We start from the raw sequence: 27,667 nt of genomic DNA, 5'->3' as shown, positions 1-27,667 counted from the left end.
GCGCGCTTTATCTCTGACTTCACGCTCGTCTTCTTGTTATGGTGCGGGACGCCCAGTGGAAACACCTTCAACCTGTCCGGAGATTTTCTGTGTTTAAATCTGATCTAAACTGTAAATCAGTTCGTTACCTGGCCTGGAGATGGAAATATCCACGGAGGCAGAAGACGGAGAGCGCAGGTAAATAAAAAACATGAACATCTACAGCAGTCCTGAGTTTGACAGCTAGACTCACTGCTCTAGTGTGGGAGATTATTCTGATAAACTGAGTAACGCTAGTTTTAGCACCTCATACTTTAGTACACATGTATTTAAAAATATCATAAATCATAAATATACACTAACCATTTTGTTGACAGTTATCGATTATAGCTTTCATATCAAGCTAGCCGGCTAGTGCATTTGTACATCCCACTATGGTAAAGACTAAGCTAATGAATATTAATTACGTCTTGTGCTGTCAAAGCGTATCCTCTGATTGGCTAAACTACAGCCGTTATTATGCAAGCAGCGGAATCAACCAATAGGAGACTTGGCGCTCACGGAAGAGTTCGGTGACGTAATTAATATTAATGAGATTCACCCTCACCATAGTGGGGTTCAGCATCGTATGTTCTAGCAGTTTTCATCCAGCAATCAATAGACGTGCTGCAAATGACACCAGTCTTGTGACACGCTCGCATTTAGCTGTTAAATAGCAGATGTAAGCGCGAGATTTCAGTTTAAGATGCTATTTCTGTGTGGTTTTTGCGAACTGACTCGCATGAAACGTCATAACAGAAACTCTCCTTATTATGACTCATAACGCAGTTTTATGACCTGCTGAAGCATTTAAAGAAGCACACTTTAGCATACTAGTAATATTAGTATTTATTATACTTTAAATATTTATTGTTTCCTATTATACTTCATAATGTTTTGACCTTAATGGAATGTAATGACCAGTGTTGCATTACAAGTAACGCAAGTTATGTAATCAGATTACTTTTTCAAGTAACTAGTCAATAGTGTTGGGGTAGCACATTACAAGTCACGCAAGCTACATAATCACATCTTTTTTTTTCAAGCAATTAGTAAACAGTGATAGTGATAACGCATTACAAGTAAAACATTATGGAATCAGATTGCTTTTATCAAGTAACTAGTAAACTGTGGTGGAAGTAACGTTACAGGTCATGTGAGCTACATAATAAGATAACTTTTTTATACTTTAACTAACTTAAACAGTATTTACAAGTCACACGAGTTACGTAGTCAGGTAACTAGTAAACAGTCTTTGGGGTAATGCATTCCAAGTAATGCAAGTTTTGTACTCAGATTGCTTTTTCAAGTAACTAGTAAACAGTGTTGGTAACATAACTAATTACATGTAATGTGGATTACATAATCAGATCAGATCAGTTCCTTTTTCAGTTACAGTAATCAGTTACCTTTTTATGGATGTATGTAATGCGTTACAAGTCACACAAGCTGCATAGTAAGGTAACTTTTTTCAAATAACTAGTAAACAGTGTTGGGGTAATGCATAACAAGTAATGTGTGTTATGTAGTCGGAGTGCTTTTTTCAAGTAACTAGTAAACAGTGCTGGGGTAACGCATTACAAGTAACACATTACATAATCAGATTGCTTTTTTCAAGTAACTAGTAAACAGTGTTGCGGTAACGCATTACAAGTCACGCAAGTTATGCAATCAGATTGCTTTTTTCAAGTAACTAGTAAACAGTGTTGGGGATAACGCATTGCAAGTAACACATTACGGAATCAGATTGTTTTTTTGTTTTTTTTCAAGTAACTAGTAAACAGTGTTGGGGTAACGCACTACAAGTCACGCGAGTTACATAATCAGATAACCATGCCCAAGTAACTAGTAAACAGTGTTGGGGTAACACGTTACAAATCACACAAGCTACATAATCACATCACTTTTTTTTCAAGCAACTGGCAAACTGTGTTGGGGTAACGCATTACAAGTAATGCAAGTTATGTAATCAGATCGCTTTTTTCAAGTAACTAGCAAACAGTGTTGGGGTAACACATTACAAGTAATGCAAGTTATGTAATCAGATCGCTTTTTTCAAGTAACTAGCAAACAGTGTTGGGGTAACACATTACAAATCACACAAGCTACATAATCACATCACTTTTTTTGAAGCAACTGGCAAACTGTGTTGGGGTAACGCATAACAAGTAACGCAAGTTATGTAATCAGATTTCTTTTTTTAAGTAACTAGTAAACAGTGTTGGGGGTAACGCGTTACAAGTCACACAAGTTACATTATCAGATAACTTTTTTAAAGTAACTAGTAAACAGTGGTGGCGGTAAGATGTTACAAGTAATGTCAGTTACGTAATTAGATTGCTTTTTCAAGTACAAACAGTGTTGGGGTAACACGTTACAAGTTACGCAATCAGATCACTTTTTTCAAGTAACTAGTAAACAGTGTCGGGGTAACATTACAAGTAATGCAAGTTATGTAATCAGGTAACTTTTTTAAAGTAACTTGTAAACAGTGGTGGCCGTAAGATGTTACAAGTAATGCAAGTTATGTAATCAGATTGCTTTTTCAAGTAACTAGTAAACAGTGTTGGGGTAACATATCTGATTACATGTAATCTGGATTAGATAGATCGGTTTCTTTTTCAGGTACAGTAATCAGTTACCTTTTTATGGATTTATGTAATGCGTTACAAGTCACATGAGTTGCGTAGTCAGGTAACTTTTTTCTAATAACTAGTAAACAGTGTTGGGGTAACGGATTACAAGTAATGCAAGTTATGTAATCAGATTGCTTTATTTCAAATAACTAGTAAACAGTGTTGAAGGTAATGTGAGCTACTTAATCAGATAACTTTTTCAAGTAACTAGTAAACAGTGTCACGTAAGTTACATAATCAGATAACCTTGCCCAAGTAACTAGTAAACAGTGGTGGCTGTAACGTGTTACAAGTCACACGAGTCAGGTAACTTTTTTCAAGTAACTAGTAACTATGTAATCTGGATTACATAATCAGATCAGTTCCTTTTTCAGTTACCTTTTTATGGATTACATGAGTACATATTATTCACACAATGGCTGTAAGTTATTCATTGATTGTTTATCAATTCAAGGATAAATCATTTATCAGTTTATTGATTCACCCCAGTTTTGTGTTAATCTTTTGTATTATTTAAAATAATTTAAAAAGTACAGTTGTATATTAAAATGTAGTGTTTTTAAATATACTTTTAAGATGTGAATTACACTACAAGTGAAATGCTTTGCACACTGTGTATTCTAAATGTGTTGTAATAGCAATTTACATGTGTTTTCTTCAGATGGGAACACTGGAAGCTTCTGTCTAATCTGAAGACGACTGTTGAAGGGTTACTGTCCACAAACAACCCTAATGTGTGGTCCCGCTATGGGGGTCTTCAGCGCCTCCACAAGGACATGAACAACATCCTGGGCCACGGCCTGAAACATGAACAGGTGTGGAGGAATGAGATAAAAATGTCTTGGGGGTTTTCATGAAAGTACGTAGAATATCCTGTGGTCACAGCAGGATTATATCCAAAACAAAAGCCTGATTTACCAGCAGCTCTTAGACATAAATTTGCCCTGTGGCTAATCAGACCAGGAAGAACATTTTTTAAGTTGCATTACTTCTTTGTTTTACTTTCTGTACCTAACTGGAGATAAGAAATGGCCTCTGTGGCCTTTCCAACAAAGGAAATATTGTATTAGTGTATAGATGAATCCCAAAACTTTAAGGTTGGTAAGATTTTTAAAAATGTTTTATAAGAAAGGCTCACCAAGGCTGCATTTATTTAATGAAAAATGCAGTAAAAATTGTAAAACTATTGTGAAATATTATTACATTTGAAATTAAGTAACTTTTTTATTTTAAAATTAGATTTTAAAATTGAATTCATTAATGTGATGCAAAGCTGAATTTTCAGCATCATTACTCCAGTTTTCATTGTCACATTCATTTTAAATTGTAATAATTCACAATATTACAGTTTTTTTGCTGGATTTTTGATTAAATAAATGCAGCTGTGGTGAACATAAAATAATTTTACATGATTTAAAGTTGGTATTAAATAGAAATTCACCATTTGTGTTTTCTAAAGCATACTATTGATTTATTGTGAATTAATATAGTAATTTTTAATTAATACTTCAAATCTTCTGCTGTTTCAGGTTTTTTTTTTTCACAAATTTTAGTTTTTAAGTAGTATTTATGTAATTTGTTATTTTTACCACTAAAATACATTAACACAATTAAATTTTCACATTTTTTAAAAATTAATATTTTTAAAATTTTCATAATTGTTTTTTTTTTTTTTTTTTTTTTTTTTTCAGTTTAATTTCTTCTCCTTTATTGACTGCTTCTTTGTTGTTTTACTTTACATGTAAAATTTACTAAAAAATAATTCGATTTCAGATATTTCAGATTTTTTAGATTTTTTGTTTTATTTTTAATATTATTTCTTCATTATTATTTTGGCTTGCATGCACAGAAGTGACCAAACACATTTTTACTGTATGTGGTACAAGATCTAATTTGGTTATTTTGTTTTGCAGATTTACTATAAACAAAAGGACTACTGGCGTTTCGTGTGGTGTGTGCGCTATCTCTGTCCTCATCTCGCCCGTCATGTAGAACAGGTATTCGTCAATCCAGTGAATATTTCCCACATGAATCTCATTTTGACATCTTCAGTGAGATCTTTTTGACTCCTTATTCTCTTTCCTTCCAGTTCAGTCAGCTGGAACCTGTGCTGAGCAGTAGCGTTCAGTGCTTTGGCGAGGGTTATAAAGCCGAGCGTTGGCTTTTACACAGCCTCCAAGGTCACATCTTATCTGCCCAGCTCAAACCGCTACTGCAACATAAGACAAACACACAGAAATATTACAATGGTAACTCAATATCCTCCAATCCTTTGGCATCTTCACTTGCTTACACATTTTTCCTGGTGTTGTGTGTGATAATAGTGTTGATTGTCCTGTTCTGTAGACGGGGCTTTCCTGTTGAGTGAACCACACGTGTCTGCCATGTTCCAGTGTCTGGAGGCCGTAGAGCAGAATAACCCTCGGCTGCTGGCTCTCATAGACACCGGCAGGGTGAGAAACTTTTGTTGATTCGTATTAGTGAGGGCTTTTCTTTAGTTTGTTTCTAGAGGATGTGATTAAGCATTACAGATAAGATAATTTTTTTCCTGGTCTTTATTGAACGCAGTGATCCAAACAGTGATGGAAGCTCATGTTTGAGATCCCAACTTAAAGGGACAGTTCACCCAAAAATTAAAATTCTGTCATGATTTACTCATCCTCAAGTTGTTCCAAACTTGTATGTGTTTCTTTCTCATGCTGAACATAAAAGATGATATTTTGACGAATTTGGGTAACCAAACAGTTTATCTGGTAAACTGTCCCTTTAAGACGCAACTCAATGTTGACTCTACTTGTAAACAGTTGACTTGACGTTTTTTAGCAGTGTTGACATCATTAACTAATCTAAATATCGAAAACTATTAAAAATTATTTAACTGAACATAAGTGCTTTAAAGGAGAAGTTCACTTCCAGAACAACAATTTACAAATAATTTACTCACCCTCGTCATCCAAGATGTTCATGTCTTTCTGTCTTCAGTCGTGAAGAAATTATGGTTTGTGAGGAAAACAGGATTCAGAATTTTTCTTCATATAATGGACTTCATTGATGCCCCGATTTTGAACTTTCAAAATGTAGTTTAAATGCAGCTTCAAAGGACTCTAAACAATCCCAGGCGAGGAAGAAGGGACTTATCTAGCGAAAAAATCGGTCTTTTTTTTTTGAAAAATAAAAATGTGTATACTTTTTAAGCTCAAAAGCTTGTGTAGCACAGGCTCTGGGATGCGCGTCCATGTTGCTACAAATTAGTGATGGGTCGTTCTTCAATTTGACTCGGGAAGAACGAGTCATCTCGGGGAGTGATCCTTTCAGTCGCGCATGCTCAACATCCTATTAGGTTCTGTACTGGAATTAGTTCACCTGTATTTTCTCCTACAACTTGAGAGGAAGACATCGTTGTACCTTTTTTTGGTAAACAGCGTTTGACTTGCGCGTGACCTTTCGACATGATTCAATAGTACGTAGCGTCAAGAACGTGCATCCGAGAGCCTGTGCTACACAAGCTTTTGTGCTTAAAAAGTATAAAAAAAAAAATTCCGAAAAAAATGATCGATCATTTTGCTAGATAAGACCCTTCTTCCTTGGCTGGGATCGTTTAGAGCCCTTTGAAGCTGCATTTAAACTACATTTTGGAGGTTCAAAATCGGGGCACCAATGAAGTCCATTATATGAAGAAAAATCCTGAATCCTGTTTTCCTCAAAAAAACATAATTTCTTCATGACTGAAGACAGAAAGACATGAACATCTTGGATGACAAGGGGGTGAGTAAATTATTTGTAAATTGTTGTGCACACCAAATCGCATGACACATCTCGCGAGCCAGTTGGCAAGGACCTTATTGGCACGTCTGGCAAGTACTGTTTTTATTTGTGCAAATGATGCGGAAAAACATTCTGCGAGTAATCTAATCAGTTTTAATAGCATTATCTAAATCAGTTTTAATAGCATTATTGTCAAATTTTTTGTCACCGATTATTGTTGCCAAAAGGCATTACCAAGATGGCCGCCGAGTGGACCGGATTGCCTTAATGATGTCATGTCATGTCAATGCCTGATCAAAAACATAGCACGTTATCATGATAGCTTGTTCTAGCTAATCAAAATAGCTTTACTTAAGCAGTTAGTGCTATTCTAAGCTAGTAGGCTAAGTTGTTAGCTTGCTAAGCCTAGCTGAAAATGTAAGTAAAGAAAAATGTTTAATGTTATCGTCTTTAATTTGTTGTATATAATTTAAAAGATTTTCACTTATAATTCTGGGATTGAGTGATTTTGTTGGACTGCAGTGTGTAGACTAGTTTTTTTTTTGTTCATACACTTTAAGCACTGACTCACCTGACATTTGAAGCAGTGACCCTACAATGTAAAAAAAAAAAAAAAAAAAAAAAAAAAAACTGCTTGGGAAAACTAGGTTTACAAGGTTTTGAATATCCTTTACTAGAAGGAATTTATTTGTTGGGTTTATAAAGGCCAAAGTCCATAGAAAGTTTTTATAATAAGCTAAGAAGGGTTTAATGAAATGAAGCCCTCAGAAATCTTTAAAAAACAGTTCCCTTCATACACCTATTCTGTGAAATGTGAATTCGAAGGGTAATGACAGTCAGTGTTTGTGTTTGTCCATGATCCCACACACCTGGTTGTTATCTCACTGAACGTCTGGCACAAATTCCTCTTTTTACAGAGCTTGCATTGATCTATCCAATAAACATCTCAGAGGCCGCTGACGTAAGATCAATATATGTGATAAAGGAAAGAAAATAGTTTTGAGAAAGAAACCCCTTTAGACGGGAATAAAAACATATTTTATTGTTTTTTTATGAATCATTCTGCCAATTTAGGTTAGTTAAGGTGTTAACATGTTTAAAGCTAGCTAGCTGAGTAAAGTCCAGTTTTAAGGGGTCAGGATTTGATTAGCATAGCCCCTGTTAGCTTTCGCTCGTAGATAACATAATTACACAATCGTACTCCAATTTAACATAGTTAAACTGCAGACATTTTTTATAGTTAGTTAGCTAACTAAAATCCATGTTGAAGAGGTCATGGTTTGGTTAGCAAAACCCTTTTAACTTCTGGTAGATACTGTAACTACACCAGCTTACTTCGATTTAACATAGTTAAACTGCCAAAATCTTCATTGTTAGTTATTTAACTAGCTAGCTAACTAAAATTTTTTTTAAGGGGTCATGGTTTGGTTAGATTAACCCTTTTAGCTTCTGGTAGACTCCAGGGTAATTATTTGGTTGGTTAGCATAGCCTTTTTAGTCTTTGCTGGTAGATACCGTAACTACACCAACTTACTTAGATTAAACATAGTTAAACTGATAAAATCTTCGTAGTTAGTTAACTAGCTAGGTAGCTAACTAAAATTAACTTTAAGGGGTCATGGTTTGGTTAGCATAACCCTTTTAGCTTCTGGTAGATACCATAACTACACCAGCTTACTTTGAATTAATGTAGTTAACCTGCCAAAATTTTCTTAGTTAACTAGCTAGCTAACTAAAATTTCTTTTAAGGGGTCATGGTTTGGTTAGATTAACCCTTTTAGCTTCTGGTAGACTCCAGGGTAATTATTTGGTTGGTTAGCATAGCCTTTTTAGTCTCTGCTGGTAGATAGGTAAACTACTGTACATTAGCTGACTTCAAATTAAACTTGGTTAAACTGTTGACATGTTAATAGCTAGCTAGCTACCTAAAATACAGTTTTTTTAAGAGTCATGGTTTGGCTGGTTAACATAGCCCTAGCTTTTGCTGGTAGATACCATAACTACACCATCTGACTTTGATTTAACATAGTTAAACTGCCAAAATCTTCATAGTTAGTTGGTTAGCTAGTTAGGTAGCTGACTAAAATCCAGTTTAAGGGGTCATGTTTTGGTTAGCATAGCCCTTTTAGCTTTTTCTGGTAGATACCATAACCAGATTAGCTTACTTCAGTTTAACTTGATAAACTGTTTATAACTAGCTAACTAAAATAAAGTATTCAGTGGGTCATTGTTTGGTTGGCTAGCATAGCCTGTTTAGCTTTTGCTGGTAAACTGACGAAATATTCATAGTTAGTTAACTAGCTAGCTAGCTGAAATCCATTTTAAAGGGTTGTGGTTTGATTAGCATAACCCTTTTAGCTTCTGGTAGATACTATAACTACACCATTACAGCTTACTTTAAATTGACTTGGTTAAACTGTCTACATGTTTATAGCTAGTTTGATAGCTAACTACAAAATATCCAGTTTTCCAAAAGGGTCATGTTTTGACTGGTTAGCATAGACCGTAGTAAGATGGTGTAGTTAGTCTCTGCTGGTAGATACCATCATTACACCATCTACTCTAGCTAAATAAAATCTAGTTTTTCAAAGGGTCATGGTTTGGCTTGTTAGCATAGCACTTTTAGCCCCTGCGGGTAGATAACAAAACTACACCTTTTTTAATGCAAGTTAGTTAAAATGTCAGCATGTTTATAGCTAGTTAGCTACCTAAAGGGCATCCAGTTTTTCAAGGAGTCATTGTTCAGTTAGCTCCTGCTACCATAACTACACCATGTTACTTCAATTTAAGTTGAACTTTCAACATGTTTCTAGCTAGCTAACTACGCATAGATAACTAGCATAGCTTAACCTGCTAACTACCTGCTGGTAGATAACACAACTGCACCATTTTCAATGTATGTTAGTTAAAATGTCAGCATGTGTATAGCTAGTTAGCAAACTAAAGAGCATTCATATTTTCAAGAAGTCATGGTTTAGCTGCTTAGCATAACCCTTTTAGCCCCTGCTGGTAGATACCATAACTAAACTATCTTCAACTGAAGTTAAACTGTCAACATGTGTTTATCTAGCTAGTTAACTAACTACATAACATTCTGTTTTCAAAAGGTCTGATTGACTGGTTATCATAGCTTTTTTTTATCCCCTGCTGGTAGATACTGTAACTACATCTTTTTCAATATAAGTTAGTTAAAATATCAACATGTTCATAGTTAGCTAGCTAAATAGCATCCAGTTTTTAACAAAGTCATTATTTGGCTGGTTAGCATAACCCTTTTAGCCCCTGCTGGTAGATACCATAACTACATAATGTTCATTAGCTGGTTAGCTAGGTAAGTTAGTTCAAATGTCAACATGTTTTTAGTTAGCTAGCTAGGTAGCTAGCTAAATAACATCCAGTTTTTCAAGGGTTAATGGTTTGGCTGGTTAGCATAGCCCATTTAGCCTCTGCTGGTAGATATTATAACTACACCGTTTTCAGAAGGTCTTGTTGACTGGTTATCATAGCTTATTTGATCCCCTGCTGGTAGATACTATAACTAGAGAATTTTCAATGTAAGTTAGTTAACTATAAACATCCAGTTTTTTAGGGGTTAATGGTTTGGCTGGTTACAATAGCTCTTTTAGCCCCTTCTGGTAGATACCGTAACTACACTATCTTCAATTAAAGTTTAGCTGTCAACATGTGTCTAGCTAGCTAACTAACTACATAACATCCAGTTTTCAAAAGGTCATGGTTAACTGGTTAGCATAGCTTATTCAGCCCCTGCTGGTAGTAATGTAACTACACAATTTTCAATATAAATTAGTTAAAATGTCAACATGTTCTTAGTTAGCTGGCTAGCTAAATAGCATCCAGTTTTTCAGAAAGTCATTGTTTGGGTGGTTATCATAGCCCTTTTCGCCCCTGCTGGTAGATATTGTAGCTACACCTTCTTAATTTTAGCTGTGTATTTCTACGTACGGATATGTAAATTTCTTCTGTCTCTTGTGTGTGTGTGTTTTTTTTTTTTTTTTTTGTTTCCAAGCTTTCACATTTGAAAGAGTCTGCGTTTGGTTTGCTGAAGAGCCAGAGTTTGTGTTTACTGCCCGGGGCCACAGGAAGTTGGAGGCCTGCGGACAGTTCAGAGTCCCGTCGGCTCACTACGTCCCAGAGCTGCCTTACAGAGCTTCCCAGCACCCCACACTCCAAGAGCAGCTCAGGTCAGCAGATTTCAGAGAACAACAGGCTGTTCTGTGGCTCCATTACCTCACTAAATGCTAGACTTGTTTACACACAAAATGTCCCAGACAGAAAACAGTATGTTATTTGGCAAGAAAACTGGAGATGGAAGGTGGGCAGTTAGCAATGCCTGCAGTGAAGAAATGTGACCATTCCTTAGTATCACAGTGCATCTCTTTGTTTGTCTTCAAGATGTCACTCCATCCAGCAGTGCTCAGGGAGCTCCATGGGTGTGCAGTAGGGGAAACCAGGACGCAGGAATACCCCAGATCTCCTTCACTGAACCTGCCTCACCCGCTCCACCTGAGATCCGGGAATGTGTTGAAGCAGATCTGGATGACGGCCCGGAGTATCTGGCTATCGGTAATCTGGGGAAGCATAAACGGCGTGACTCGTCCAGCTCCACTCAGAGCAGTGAACTCATGGCAACTCAGGGTGACACTCACACTCCTTTGGCTCCGCCCCCACCACGCCGCTGCTCTTTCTCAGAGGCTCAGAAAACTACAGGGCGGAGCTCGAGGGGCCACATCCGGTCTCTGTCTGACACGGGCGTCACACAGAAACAGAAAAATGGTGCGTACAAACAATTATCTCGAACACAAGCCTAACAAAAAGAAGCGGAACTACTAACGAAATAACATTTATTAGTGTAAAAGATGATGTTAACACATTAACAATAAGGATAACTCTGGATAATCAAACTAATTGTACGAGAATAGCGACATCCATGCCACAGCTTATAACGAAAACGGCACAGAGGAATAATATGCTTGGTCACTTCCAGAACAGTTTTTTCTAGCTATTGAATGATGAAAACATTGACATTGACAGCCAATCAGAATCCACCCGTTAAAGGGACAGTTCACCCAAAAATAAAAATTCTGTCATTAATTACTCACCTTCATTTTGTTCCAAACCCGTAAGACCTTTGTTTGCCTTCAGAACACGGAATAAAGATATTTTTGATCAAATCTGAGCGCTTTCTGACCCTGCATGGACAACAATGGTAGTAAGAATATTGTTAAAATCCATGTGACATCAGTGATTCAACCATAATGTTATGAAGCAACGAGAATACTTTTTGTGTGCAAAGAAACCATTTTGTTTAACAATTTCTACAAATTTATCTTTAATTTGTATTCTGAAGACGAACAAAGGTCTTACAGGTTTGGAACAACATGAGGGCGGGTAATTAATGACAGAATTTTCATTTTTGGGTGAACTATCCCTTTAAAGAGCTTGAGCATTTGAAGTAAAAAAAAAAAAAAAAGTGCAAAAAATGTATAACTAAGTTATGTTTCAAATTTGAAGTTGATATCACAAAAATTGAGGTTCCTGTGAGATTTTGTTTAGGCGCTATACCGAAAATAGTCATTGGGTGACACCCAAACTCCACTGAATTTTATATTTTATATAAAATAACTATTTAACAAAATATTTTGGAATCTAACATTGTTTTAAAATCAAAGCCACATGTCTAACTAAGTTATGTTTCAAATTTGAAGTTGATATCACAAAAATTAAGGTTCATGTGAGATTTTGTTCAGGCGCTATACCAAAAATAGCCACTGGGTGACACCCGAATTATATTGGAATTTATATGTTATGTCAAATAAATATTTAATTAAATTATTTTGGAATTTAAAATTGCTGTAAAATAAAAGCCAGATGTCTAAGTTATGTTCCAAATTTGAAGTTGATATCACAAAAATTGAGGTTCCTGTGAGATTTTGTTTAACTGTTGGGGGACACCCAAAGTCCACTGAATTTTTTAATGCATTTTCCTTTTTTTCAATAAATGTATGTATTTCCTTCACAGTATTACTTCTGTCACAAAATAACCACCAAATATGGAACCACATGTTTTGTCAAGATTAGAAAAGTTTGATTATTAAATATTGTAGTACATTTTGTAATATGAAAATTTGACACAGCAGGGAGGAGCCTGCCAAAAGGTTTTAAAGTACAGTTTCCAAAGTAATGTAAACTCCAAATTCAAATGGTTTTCACAGGATACATTTTGAGTGTTTAAGCTTTCAAATGATATTTTAGAATAATTAATTTAGAATGATTACTAAAATATGTTACGGGAAAACAGGCAGTGGTTAATAATGTCAGTAATAATTGAGCTCATTTTTGTCCAAAACTTAGTGTAACTAGTTATTTTGCAAACAAAGATGTAGTTTGATTATAGCATGAAATCAAAATTGATCCTATTGCAACATTTAATCAAAATGTGAAGTAGCAGTATTTTCCACCTTTCCACCATGAATAGTTTAGTTTCTGTCTGATAAATTGATGTTTTATTTAATACATCTCATTATGAAGTCAAATTTGCTGTGAACAGTGTTTTTTGTTCACTCACATTAAATCTATAATGTTAACTAGCTTGATTTTAATACAAAAATATGGTTTTCCCATACGCGTATGCAAGTAAACATGTAAAAACCGATCTCCAAACCTTGCTTCTAGCTGTTATTCCTTTTGTGCTCTTTGGTTTTGCTGTGGATCCGGGTGATATTTTCTCTGCTTCAACTCTATTCTTTCTCTCTCTCTTCTCTGTATGGAAAGGAGGGAATCACAGGAAAATCACCATTATTATCGAAGACCCCGTCGCAGGTTTGCAGTGCCGTGGTGCTGCATTTTGTCCACCCTTCCATTTCTGTCACCCTCGCATGATTCACTTTTTGCTTTTTATTTTGTCTGTTTTTCCCAGCCTTCGGCACCGTTTTTCAAACTATTGCACAACATTCCTGTCCTGTGCCATTCCACTATGTTCTTATTTCTATGTAGTGAAATTTTACACAGTTGTGCCTGGGAAGTTTCATTTCAGTCTTTTCTGTTTTTTGGCCATGGTGTTATCAATTATAAACATTTAAGCATTATATGTTGTGTAGGTTTCTGTTGTGTATCTACATTTTCATCCGTGTTTATCATGGGTCAGTTCCTGCAAACAGGAAGACACATTTGTTAGCCTCCTTATCCTAATATCATACTTGTGCGTAATTCCTATCATGTTTTTCTGTATTTCCCAGAATCTGTCACGGCTACACCCATTTCAAAGAGCTGTGGTCCTTTCTCACCCCAGAGCAGTGATAGCAGCACCAGCAGTTCCCTTTATATGGAGTCTAGTGAGTGAATGCATCTTTCTTCTTTATTTGGGTCAATTACATGATGCTCACTATCTATTAATTTATTAAAAAAAACAACAACAACAACTTAAAAATGCAATTCATGCTTACAATGACCTAAATACACCACTTCTTTGAAGAACATGTTTTTATTTTCTAAATTAAAATTTAATTTGATATTGTTTCATAATGTATGAAGAAAGAATTCAATAAAATGGTTATCTATATTTATAGTATCTAAAATATAATATTAAAATATATAAAATAAATGAAATAAATCTTAACACAACTGCTTTGTTTGTCCATGTAAACAAAGTCATGTGGTACAACCAAAAAACCTGTAAAATACCTTAAGATATTAGATAATTTGACGTTTTTTTTTTTTTTTTCATTACAATATGATATTGTCCTGATATTGTAATGAAGAAAAAATGTTTTAATAAAACTTCATAAAACTTTTTAAGGAACTGCTTTACTTCTCATTCATTATTTATTTAAAAACATTTTTGTCCGTTTAATTAAAGTCATGTCATGTGGCAAAAAGTCATGTGGTACACCATGCTGAACTATGCAGAAAAAAAAAAATCAAATAATTTGACCTAAATATGATGGCAGGATTAGTTCGTGTTATAACATGTCATGTGGCACGACTGTCCTAATATCATAATGAATAATCAGGAGAAAAAAAAAATTCTTTATAAAAAATATCCTATCAACTCCTTCACTGTTTATTAATATTTAAAAGCTTTTGCCCATCTAATCAAAGTCATGTGGTGCGACCAAAAAGGCTACATAGTACAACCAACCAAAACAAGTCACTTAAAATATCAGATAAGGACTTTTTATGATGGGAATAATCCACATGACTTTGGAAGTTTGAGCATTTAAAGTGAAAATGAACTCTACTAAAATTGTATATTTTATATAAAATAAATATTTAGCAAAATATTTAGGAATCTAAAATTGCTTTAAAATTAAAGCCACATGTCTAACTTGTGTTCCGAATTTGAAGTTACCACAAAATTGAGGTTCCTATGAGATTCTGTTTAAGGACCAAAAATAGCCACCAGGTGACACCCAAACTCTCTCACTCATTTTTTTTATGGATAAAAATATTTTATCTTTTCCACTGCTTATTAATGTTTAAAAACGTTTGTCTAATCGAAGTCATGTAGTGCGGTCAAAAAAGGTCGCGTTTTACTTTAAATATATATTTAAAAACATTTTTGATAATAACGATAATTAAGATTCATTACGCTCACATGTATGTGAGCTATAAAGAACTTAACTTAAAATAACTTAATAACTTAGCTTAAAATCACAGATAATGACTTTTTTGTAATGGCAAGAATCCACCCTACTTTAAAGAGCTGTAGCATTTAAAGTAAAACTGTACTGTATTTATATAAAATACACATTTAAATCTTATATAAAATGTATAATTTATATAAAATATATATTTAGCAAAATATTTTTGAATCTTGCTGTAAAATCAGAGTCACATGTCTAAGTTATGTTCCAAATTTGAAGTTGATATCACAAAAATTGAGGTTCCTGTGAGATTTTTAGACTCTATACCAAAAATGCCCTCCGGGTGACACCCAAAGCCAAGCTGAAATATGCAGAAAAAAAACAAGTAACTTAAATTATCAGATAATGACCTTTTTATGATGCCAATATTATTTCTGGTTGTAACATGTCTTGTGGTGCGACTCCCAAAAAGCTAATATTTCTTAATAATTTTGGATATTTGTTAAAAAGAGAAACTTTTTACACTCGTGTGTATTTGAGGTGTAAGGAAAATGATTACTTTTCACTTAATGGTTACACCACATGACATTTTTTGGGTAATTTAACTGAAACTTTTCTTGAAAACGCTGTAAGTTTTACAAAACCATACAGAACATAAACACAAATTACACATTTCTACATTTCTAACTAGATTTTCTTTTCTTCATCATGGACACTTACGTATCTGAATCAAATGAAAATAATAATGTTCTTAAGCATGTGAACTTGCAGACAGCAGCCAGTACAACAGCGTTCCAGACGGATTGTTCCGCAGACCGTCCGAGGGTCAGAGTCTGATCAGCTACCTCTCCGAGCAGGACTTTGGCAGCTGTGCTGATCTGGAAAAGGCAAGCGCAAACTCCTTGCTGCACTCAGCATCTTATATATGTGGTTTATAACTCACATTCATATTCTATCACCGCAGGAAAATGCCCACTTCAGCATCTCTGAGTCTCTGATCGCTGCCATCGAGCTGATGAAATGTAACATGCGCAGGCCGGTGGAGGAGGCAGAAGAAGAGGGCGATAGTGACACGGAAATCCAGCAGCTCAAACAGAAAATCCGTCTGCGCAGACTGCAGATACGCCGCACGCGGATGAAGCCGCCGACCTCCTCTGATAACCGTAAGACTGAGGCGATCAAGAGGGAGAAGTTAAAAGTAAACAGGATGTATATAATGTATATTTATTGCTTTATTTCCACAGAAGTCCCATCTGTGGATAGTGGCGGCTCTCGGAGGAGCTCCCAGGATTCCTTTCACCCCTCTGACTCTGGCTCGGATAGAGACGTAGAGGATATTGAGCTCAAAGGTAGGAACTCCAGACAGGAAGTGCATCTTTGATTGCGATGACTTCATTCCTGCTTGTGATCGTGTAATCATCCTTGCGATTGCCCTCATTACCCATAACGCCACGTGATGAGAAATGTGTTGGCATCCCAATCTCATGATTGATTTCTAACTGATTATGCTCATTTTTAATTCCTTATTTTTTAACTGAATCAAGTTTTTCCTGATTTTTTTTGTGTTTTATAGCAGGAAAGAGCGGAATGGTCATTGTAATTCGTAATACATTAGACTTTAGTATGCAAATCAACGTAAAGTTAAAATGAACACGGTTTACTTTAACACGTTCACACACAAAAAAACTTTCAAAGATTTGTTTATATGGTTAAAAATATTTTTGCACTTGGAATTGTCACATAAAGCACATTTGCAACAGTTTTAATGTTTATAATGTGACATTTTAAAAAATTATTGAAGTATTTGGCTAGAAATAATGTATTTCGGGACTTATGGGTAATATATATATATATTACCCATAAGTCCCGAAATACATTATATACATGTTGGTTGTACCAAATGACAGACTGTTTTATTAAAATATAGCAACACATTTTATATATATATATATATATGGGTAATATATGTTAAATGTGCTGCTAAGTTTTGATTAAACAAAACAGTCATATTGTGCAACCAAAAAGTCATTTGGTACGCACGTAAAAACGTACGTACGTTTCGTAAAATATTAGATAATTTGGCCTTTTTTATGATGCCAAGATTAGTTCTGCTTGTAAAATGTCATGTGGTATAATGAAGAACAAATTAAATATAAAAAAACAAAAAAAACAAAAAAAAAACAACTTAATAATATGGTGCATTTCAAAGAATTGTTGAATCATTTTGGATAAAAATAATGTATTGTGGGACGTATGGGTAGTATATATAAAATGTGTATAAATTTTAATAAAACAAAACAGTCATATTGTGCAACCAAAAAATAATAATTTGGTACAACCAACATGTTGAAATGTACATTAAAAAAAAAAGTTTCTTAAAATGTTAGATTATTTGGCCTTTTTATGATGTCAAATAAAATGGTTGTAAAATGTCATGTGGTGCAACTGTCCCAATATAATGAATTATTGCAATATCTGGCTAGAAATAATGTATTTTAAGACTTATAGATGATGTATCTAAAATTTGTCAATACTTTTCAACAAAACATAATACAGCATTTTTTTTAACAAAACATTTTTAACAAAAATCTTACTGCAATAAAAAAGCATAAATAAATTCTCTACGAAAGTGTATAGTTTTAGAAAAAATATGAGGGTTAATGTATCTATGTAAAAATAATGTAAACTATCTTAAATTTGGCAATACATTTTAATAAAACAATTTTTTTTTTTTCATTATTAATAAAACATTTTAATTGCAACTAGTCTTAATTATGTAACTGATATAATTGTTTTGCTAATGAACACAATAGAGATGTTTGTTCAAATTAATTAATTAATTTATTTATTTATTTTATGCACTGTATAGCAACATCCAAACAAAGATCAACATAGACATGCAAATGTTTTTCCTACAAAAAATTTTACAGCATAATACAGCATAAAATGCTGACTTTTTAAATCTGTAACTATATTAGCTAGTGAGGTATATATTTATAACATTTATAATATATACACCAACATTCAAAAATTTAGGGTTAGTAGGATTTTTTTAACATAAAAATTAGTACTTTTATTTTGCAAGGATACATTAAATTTATTAAAATACACTGCATTTTATGACAATAAAGACATAATGTTACAGGCTTCTGAACTTTCTGTTAATCAAAGAAGAAACCAATTATTCACAAAATTATTGTTTTTACTATATTTTGATGAAATAAATTTAGGCTCTGTGAGCAAAAGAGAATTATTAAAATAAAATGTATATTCAAAAAATATATATATAAAAAAAATGTAAATATTATGATTAAAAATAAATAAAATTTTTAAACATTGAATGGTGACCAGGGCATTTATTAAGAAAGTAATGTAAGAAAGTTCATGTTGTCTTTATAAATTGTACAACGCCAAAAATAGGCCGTCTGGTTGAGAATACAGTCTCTGGTCTCTGTTTCTCAGATGGCAATGATGGTCAGTCCCTGCTGGCGGTGTCTCAGATCGGCCTGTCCCTGTCACTCGCATCCCTCTTCTCAGGTACCAGAGAAAGGGAAGCCGTGTGTATCGTCTCACAGCCTTTGCTGCTTGATCAGTGTTCAAAATAATGGTGGGATCAGAGGAGTCAGGTGTTTCAGACTCTGTAGCAGTAGTTGGTGGCTGTTCCTGCTTTTTTCCTCGGCTTTGCTTGTTCCCCTCACATGTGTCCATCCCATATGCATGTCATATAAGCCTCTTGTTTGTCACATCGCCGCTCTCTGGCTTTTATTTATTGTACGTGCTAATAAATGGCAACCTTTAGCACTGCTTCCTGCATTATGATGGGTGTGTCGGAAAAGCTTTCAAAATTATGTAATAGTATTATTATTATTATTACATAAGAATGTGTACTAATCACTTTAGTTAATATTAACCAGTAAAAATCTAAAGTTTCTTATCTTAATGTTTTAAATTCATACTATAACCTATCTGTCTTTATCTACTTGTTATGTAATAAAAGACACAGGGCATTTGGGAAATTGGGGATGCTAAGTGTTGCTCAGCCAAGCATGCAATCATGTAAAATTGCCAAATAATGTCTGATGTATTGTTCTGTCACTGGTCTTTAGCTTTTCATATGCATTGGTTCTCAATGGAGAAACAACGAATCGTTTCTTCTCGTTGTTCTCAGATGCAGACATCAAACGCAGTGCATCCAGCAGCAGATCCTTCCTCAGCTCAGACTCCATGTAAGCACATCTCAAATCTGTCTTTTTGTGGTCATGAAGTCCAGTAGTTTTGAGTTCTGCATAGTATCCAAAGCTGATTTCTGATTCATTTCTCTCTGCGCAGCTCTCCATCCATGCTACAGTCCAACTCAGCAGAGTCGGTGGCGATGGGTCTCCTCAGACAGTTTGAGGGCATGCAGCTGCCCGCTGCCTCAGAGCTTGAGTGGCTGGTTCCAGAACACGACGCCCCTCAAAAAGTACCAGGGCTTCTCTATTTACATCCTCAGTCCACGTCATCAGTGTTTTTCTGGATTAGTTGTTGACTGAGACGAGTTTCTAATGGCCAAGACTGATAGTATTGGAAAATAACAGTTTATATATTCATTTATCTTGCTTAAGACGTGACACTACAACATGAAAACATGCTAGCAACATGTTAATCATGTTAGAAACATGTTAACAACCTGCTAATCATGCTAGCAACATGTTCAGTGTTTGCAATGTGATAAATCATGATAAAAACAGGGAAACAACATGTTAGTCTTATTGAAAACATGTTAGTAACATGCTAATCATGTTAAAACATGCTAAAAAAATGCCAATCTTGAAAAGAGCATGCCAGCAGTATGCTAACCATGTTAAAACATGTTAGCAGCATGTTGACAACATGGTAATCATGCTAGCAATGTGGTAATTGTGTTAAAAACATGTTAACAACATGGCAGTCATGAAAAAAACATGTTAACAACACGGTAATCATGTTATAAACATGCTAGTAACATGCTAACAACATGTTAGCCATGTTGAAAACGTGTTAGAAACCTGCTAATCATGGTAAAAACATGCAAGCAACATGCTTATAATGCTACAAACATGCCAACTACCTGCAAAGCATGTTAAAAACATGTTAGCAGCATGTTGACAACATGGTAACAAGCAACATGCTAACAACATATTAATCATGTTATAAACATGCTGGTAACATGCTAACAACATCCTAATCATGATAAAAGCATGTTAACATGTTGACAACTTGGTAATCATGCTAGCAACATGCTAAACATGCTAAACACATGTTAGCAACATCGTAATTATGCCATTAAATGCTAGCAACATGCTGGTCATGAAAAACATGTTAACAATATGCTAATATTATAAACATGCTAGTAACATGCAAACATCCTAATCATGATAAAAACATGCTAACAACATGCTAGCCATGTTAAAACATGTTAGCAACATGTTAATCATGTTAAAACATGTGAGCAACATGATTAGCATGTTGTTAACATGTTTAAAACATGCCAGTAACATGCTAATTGTTAAAACATATTAGTAACATGCCAGTCATGAAAAAAAACCGTTTACATGCTAATCATGTTAAAAACATGTTAACAACATGCTAGTCATGAAAAATATTAGAAAAACTAAAATAGTTGAAACATGCTAGTAACATCTAAACAACATGGTAATCATGCTACAAACATGCCAGCAAAATGCTAACTGTGTTAAAAACATGTTAGCAGCATGTTGACAACATGGTAATCATGTTAGCAACTTACTAAAAACATGGTAATAGAAACATGCCAGTCATGAAAAAAACGTTAACAACATGCTAATCATAATAGAAACATGTTAGTAACATCCCAACAACATCCTAATTGTGATAAAACATGCTAGCAACATGTTAATCATGTTAGAAACAAACTAGTAACATGCTAACCATGTTAAAAAATGTTAAAACGAGCAGCATGCTAATCGTGTTAAAACATGTTAGTAACATGTTGACAGTATGGTAATCATGCTAGCAACATGTTAACAACATGCTAATCATGCTACAAAAATGCCAACAACATGCTAGTTGTGTTAAAACATGTTATCAACATGTTAACAACATGCTAATCGTTAAAAACATGTTAGAAACATGCCAGTCATGAAAAAAGCATGAACAACATGCTAATCATAATAGAGACATGCTAGTAACATCCCAACAACATGGCAATCATGCAATAAACATGCCAGCCACAATGCTAACTATGCTAAAAACATGTTAGCAGCATATTGACAACATGGTAATCATGCTATCAACATGCTTGAACAACATGTTAATCATGTTAAAACATGTTAGAAACATGCCAGTCATGAAAAAATCATAATAGAAACATGCTAGTAACATCCCAACAACATCCTACTCATGATAAAAACATGTTAGCGACATGTTAGTCATGTTAGAAACATGCTAGCAAAATGTTCAATAATGTTTGCAATGTGATAAATCATGCTAGCAGCATGTTTTGATTGTAATTGAAAATGTCTGAATTTCTGCTGATTTTAGCATTTTCTTTTGTTTTTTAAGCTCCTTCCAATACCAGATTCTCTTCCCATTTCACCTGACGATGGCGAACACGCGGACATTTACAAATTACGTATCCGAGTGCGAGGGAATTTGGAGTGGGCTCCTCCCAGACCACAGATCATCTTCAACATCCACCCTCCTCCAAAGTGAGACCATCACCGTCAATATGCAGCTTCATTCCCTTTATTACATGATTGTCTAACTTCTGTGTCTCTGCTTTGATCGTGTCAGGAGGAAAGTGGTGGTGGCCAAACAGAACTACCGCTGCGCTGGCTGCGGCATTCGCATCGATCCAGGTACAAAACACACACATGTATACAAATACAGCTTGATTTACTTGAATCTGTGGGTTTATGCTGGTGATTTGTCTTTGTAACAGACTATATCAGGAGGGTGAGGTACTGTGAGTATCTGGGCCGCTACTTTTGCCAGTGCTGTCACGAGAACTCACAGTCTGTAGTGCCAGCAAAGATCCTCAGGAAGTGGGACTTCAGCAAAAGCTACGTCAGCAACTTTTCCAGGGACTTGCTGGCCAAGATCGCAGGAGATCCTCTCTTTAACCTCAACGACATCAACAGCGGCCTTTACAAGAAAGTCAAAGCCCTGGATACAGTGCGCGTACGTTACACACATTCACTTGAGCCTCGTGAACATAATAGTGGCCTCTTCTTAGACGGCGAAAGTGACATTTTGCTTCGCTCTTTAATAGACGTACCAATTTAGTTATTTAATATTACTCAGTACTTAAATGTGTAATTACACTGTAACAAGGACACCTTCAAATAAAATGTAACCTATATTTTAAATGTTATATTTATTATTTATATATTTGACGTTTTAATCTCTTTTGCTCAGCATGAAGCAAATAAGGTAAATAAATATCATTATAATAAAATGATATAATATGTAACATGAAATATAAGTAAATATGTTAGAAAATAAAATTGATATTAAAACAAATATAATAAAACATACATTTTATGTTTATTCTTTATATATTGTAAATGTTAATTGTTTTGTAATTTTTAGTAATATTTGTGATAATATATAAATATTAATATAATTATAAAATTATATATATATATATATATATATATATAATTTGTTTATTTATTTATTTAATGTTTATTTGTATAAATATTAATATAACAAAACAATATAATAATATATAACATGAATATAAATATTGTATTATAATGTAATGTGAATAAAAATAATTTAAAATAAAATTTATATAAAATGTAAATACAATAAATATATACAAATGTATTATATATATATATATTATAATGATATATTTATTTTACAATAAAATAATAAATGAAAAATGATAAAATAATATAATATGGGATATAAATAAAATATTCATATATATGAATTAAACCACTAAAAGCTAATTTTTTGCTCAGCATGAAGAACACAGTGTATAAATATTAATACAATAAAATAAAAAACATGTATAACATGAAATAATAATTAGTAAATATATAAAAATAATCTAAAACAACATTGATATAAAATTTAAATATAATAAAAATAAATAAAGTTCTAAATGAATTTTATATTTATATATTTAGATTTTTTTTGTAATCCTTCTACTTTTGTAGTAATATCTATGTGATAATATATAGATATTAATATAATGATAAAATAATATATACTATGGAGAATATATATATATATATAAAAATAAAGTAATGTATAAAAATGTAAAATAAAATTGATATAAAAAAATAAATAAATAAATAAAATAATATATATATATATATATATATATATATATATATATAGTTCTCTATTTTTTGTATTTATGTATTAATATAAAAATAATAACAATGCTAAAATGTGGAATATGGAATATAAATAATATATTTATATATATATATATATTAATATTTTATTTAATTTAATGTTTATTTGGCAAGGATGCATTAAACCACGAAAACTTTTTTTGCTCAGAAATAGAAGACAATGTGTAAATATTAATATAATAAAATAATATAATAATATATAGCATGAAATATAAATAGGTAAATAAAAAAAAGAATTTAAAATAAAATGGAAAAAAGAATTGTAATAATAGTTCACAATATTACTGTTTTTGTTGCATTTCTTTATTCTAATTTATAATAGAACTAATATATAACAATATAATGACTGCTGTCAAATCAATTAAAGTATGTTTAGATAATATTATTTACATTATTTGTGTGTACTGTATATGTATATTACGTATAAATTTCTTAAATATATACATGTATGTTTGTGTATTTATATATACATATAAATATACATCGCACACACACATATATTATGTAAACAATCCTTTATTTTGGATGCGATTAATTGCTTTGACAGCACTATATTCAGTGTTTTTGTATGGACATTTCATTTGTGATTTGTATTATTTCATTAAGAATGAATGTGCTCTTTCTGTTACAGGCATTGAGGGAACAGTTGAACCACATGAAGAATCTGTTAAAAACGTGCCGTTTGGCTAAAGAGTAAGTGTTTTTCTCACACTTTTTCTTCGAGGCAGCATTTAAGAGCATTGCGTCACAAGTCTCTGTTGTGTTGACAGGGTGCTGGATCAGTTTGACACTCTCCCTGGTCACCTGACCGAAGACTTTCACCTCTTCTCTCTCAGCGATCTCACGGCTGTCCGCAGCGGCAGTCTGGCGCCAAAGCTTCGAGATCTGCTGCGCCTCGGCTCCAGCCACGTCACGGACTGTGTGGTGAGGAACCGTTCACAAAACGCCTGATAGGAGCTACATAACATTGCGTTTCTTTAGGTGTCTGAAATGGGGAATGAATTTTTCAGTTGATCTCGATTGTCAGGTTTATTTCTTCTTGTCTCGTTGTTGTTCCACAGCTCTGCCAGGCCAAGGGCTTCATCTGTGAGTTCTGTGGAAATGACAAAGACATCATCTTCCCCTACGAGCTCAACAAGTGTCTGCGCTGTGAAGGTGAGCCTCTTATTGATTGGTTGGTTGATTGCATTTATTTATGCATTTTTTATTGTATGCATTTATATGTTTATTTCTGCATTTCAGCATTATTTTTAAGCTTTATACACTTATTTATTTATACATTTTATTTTTGCATTTATTTACACATTGCTGCATTTATTCATACATTTATTTATACATTAATTAATTAATTTATTTATTTTATTTATTCATTTATTCATAAATTGAAAGGTATTTGAATTTAGTGTATTTGTACATTTATGCAATTGTTTTTTAAGTTTGTTACGCATTTATACATTTATTTAGGTTTTTTATTAGTTTATAAATTGAAAGGTATTTTGAATTTAGTTTATGTCTGCATTTATTTACACATTTCTGCATTTATTGATACATTTATTTATGCATTAATTAATTAATTAATTTATTCATGAATGGAAGGGTATTTGAATTTATTTTATTTCTGCTTGTATTTGCACATTTCTGCATTTATTCCTTTATTTATACATTAATTAATTAATTTATTTATTTATTCATAAATTGAAAGGTATTTGAATTTAGTGTATTCATACATTTAATTATACATTTATATCTACATTAATTTATGCAATTATTTTTTAAGTTTGTTACGCATTTATACATTTATTTTGGTTTATTTATTAATTTATAAATTGAAAGGTATATTGAATTTAGTTTATTTCTGCATTTATTTACACATTTCTGCATTTATATATGCATTTCTTTTTTTCTACATTAGTGCATTTACATTTTTTATGCATTTATACATTCATTTGTAATTATAAAAGTATTTTGAATTTAGATTATTTCTGCATTAATTTTGTTTACACATTTCTGCATTTATTAATTGCTGCATTTATTCATACATTTATTTATACATTAATTAATTAATTAATTTATTTATTTATTTATTTATTCATAAATGGAAAGGTATTTTAATTTAGTGTATTTATGCATTTATTTATATATTTATATCTACATTAATTTATGCAATTATTTTTTAAGTTTGTTACACATTTATACATTTATTTCTAAGTTTGTGTTCATGCATTTATTTTTTTAAATTGAAAAGTATTTTAAATTTAGTTCATTTCTGCACGTATTTATACATTTCGGCATTCATATGTACATTTATTTCTGTATTTCTTTTTTTACTACATTTATTTATGCATGTATCACTTTTTTGCATTATTACATTGATTTATAATATTTCTGCATTAATTCATACATTTATTTCTACATTAATTTGTGCATTTATTTATTCTGCTTTTAATTTTTTTTTCTGTTGTTATTTATACGTGGTTTTATTCATACATTTATTTATATATACATTTGTGCATTTATTTATACATTTATTAAGCTAAACTACAATGCATCTTCTGTGCATCTTGCACTCTGTTAGCTACAAGTATTTTTAAACCGAAGTCCTCAGAGCTGATATCTCTTTTTTTTTTGTGTGTGTGTTCTTTGTGCAGATTGTCATGCTTGCTATCACAAGACCTGCTTTAAGGGAGGGAAGCAGTGTCCGCGCTGTCTGAGACTCGCCGAGAGAAGAGAGCGGATGGCACGCAAGAACATGGAGGAGCAGGAGGACAGAGAAGAGGACGAGGCCAGCGGGACCTAACACACAATACCAGTAAGACTTCACCAGAGCACAGTGAATGTAGTGACTGAGATTCAGCCAAACGTTTCTTGATTCCCGTCCCGAATAAGCTGCTCTAAAGTCCTGCTGATTGCAGCACAATGGATCATTGATGCTACAAAGACTTGTATGTGCAAACAAGACGTTTCTGCTTTTAAGGACTGCTGCCTACGGATACAAAATTGTATTGTTTGATTTTTACGATTTGCCAAGTTTTTGTTCGCTCGTTTCCTCCGTCCTTAAAAATCAAGTTTGTTTTAATCAACAGGCTGTTGAGTCCTGTGTCATGAACTTTTATGTCTTGTTTTTGTCTGCGTCCACTTTGTGTTGGTTATATTATAAGTGTATAACCTGTTGTGTGCCTCTTTAATGACTGTTCGTTTGTATCGATGAGAGACGGAGAAAGGCAGCTGAACTCCGGCGAGTTTTGCACAACCTTTGTTTCCCGAGAGGTTTCTAGAAGTGCCAGAATCCAGCTTACTGTGTTAAAGATAAAAGCTACTAAATCAAAAGTCCTCATTTATGAAATGTGAGCCAAATTTGTTAATCATTTGTAAATAAATATTATGAACTTAATGCAACAATAGACAATTTTCTTGTTTGTTACTTAGAAATTAGTTTTGTTCATGTTTCACAAATGAGGCCCAACACTGGTCTTTATTTGTAAATGTAAAGGCCTTTTTGCTTTAACATTTTGCACCTACCAAAAATGGCACTTTGTATGTTTTCCTGTCATTTGTTTGACAAATTATGTCTTGTTGGTTCTTTGATTTGCACTAGTTTCATGTTTGTTTGATTGTACTAACGTTTGAGCCGGAACATCATTTCAACTTCTCACATTCAGTCCAAAATCTTGAACACTGGCCCATACTTGTCCAGTGAAGAAGACACGTTACCAAAAGTGTTATTTGTTTTAAAGAGTTTATTAGTTTGGTAGGTTGTCTACATAGAATTCTCTACATCATACATACTAGACCCAAGTTAATGTAGTATCTAAAAGAAAATCTATTCAAGAGCCCGTTTGTTTGCTGCTGTGAGTATATCTGAAGCAATAACGACCATGTGCTACTTTGCCACAAGCATAAAATGACTTGAATGCACTGACCTTATGTATATAAGATTGAATGAATGGACAAACTTGCTTATGAGATCTGAAATTAATAGGTCTTGATATTAACTTTATAACTTTTCATTTGATCCTGCTGACGATGTGTCCACTTGAGCTTATTGTTGTAAAATTACTGAATTGCCTTTTTTATTCAGGGGCTTTTGATGCACTATTTGAGAAAATGTACATAATTTCTTATTGTTAAATGTGTATATATGTAACTAAAAATTAAAGATGTTTAGACTGTGTTATTGTGTTTTGAGTCATTATTGTATTGTTGTGTTACACTCAAAACTTTGGTGTCTACATTTGAGATCAACCGATAATCGGTTTTACCGATATTTTTCCTG

General features: G+C 33.2%; 1 protein-coding gene across 5 annotated transcripts; it reads left to right on the top strand.

The window, feature by feature from the left end:
* On the top strand, positions 1 to 27,565 carry rubcn (rubicon autophagy regulator). Of its 5 annotated transcripts, none has more exons than XM_051094856.1 (22): positions 1 to 177; positions 3,316 to 3,469; positions 4,568 to 4,651; positions 4,744 to 4,903; positions 5,001 to 5,107; positions 10,447 to 10,621; positions 10,833 to 11,213; positions 13,212 to 13,259; positions 13,676 to 13,771; positions 15,794 to 15,909; positions 15,987 to 16,185; positions 16,267 to 16,371; positions 18,485 to 18,559; positions 19,191 to 19,248; positions 19,352 to 19,484; positions 21,584 to 21,729; positions 21,815 to 21,879; positions 21,963 to 22,201; positions 24,026 to 24,087; positions 24,165 to 24,318; positions 24,456 to 24,549; positions 26,043 to 27,565. In XM_051094856.1, exons 1-22 carry the CDS (start codon positions 140 to 142, stop codon positions 26,189 to 26,191), a joined length of 2,838 nt encoding a protein of 945 aa, XP_050950813.1. In that variant the 5' UTR covers positions 1 to 139; the 3' UTR covers positions 26,192 to 27,565. The 5 variants fall into 5 exon arrangements, with proteins under 5 accessions (XP_050950813.1, XP_050950812.1, XP_050950815.1 ...); XM_051094855.1 differs by having other exon boundaries at positions 15,779 to 15,909; XM_051094858.1 differs by lacking the exon at positions 13,212 to 13,259.
* The last annotated feature ends 102 nt before the right edge of the window (positions 27,566 to 27,667 follow it).

This window comes from Labeo rohita, chromosome 22, assembly GCF_022985175.1.
Source record: "Labeo rohita strain BAU-BD-2019 chromosome 22, IGBB_LRoh.1.0, whole genome shotgun sequence".
NCBI lineage: Eukaryota > Metazoa > Chordata > Actinopteri > Cypriniformes > Cyprinidae > Labeo > Labeo rohita.
The sequence above is the reverse complement of the archived record's forward strand: the minus strand, read 5'-3'. Positions and strand labels throughout refer to the sequence as shown.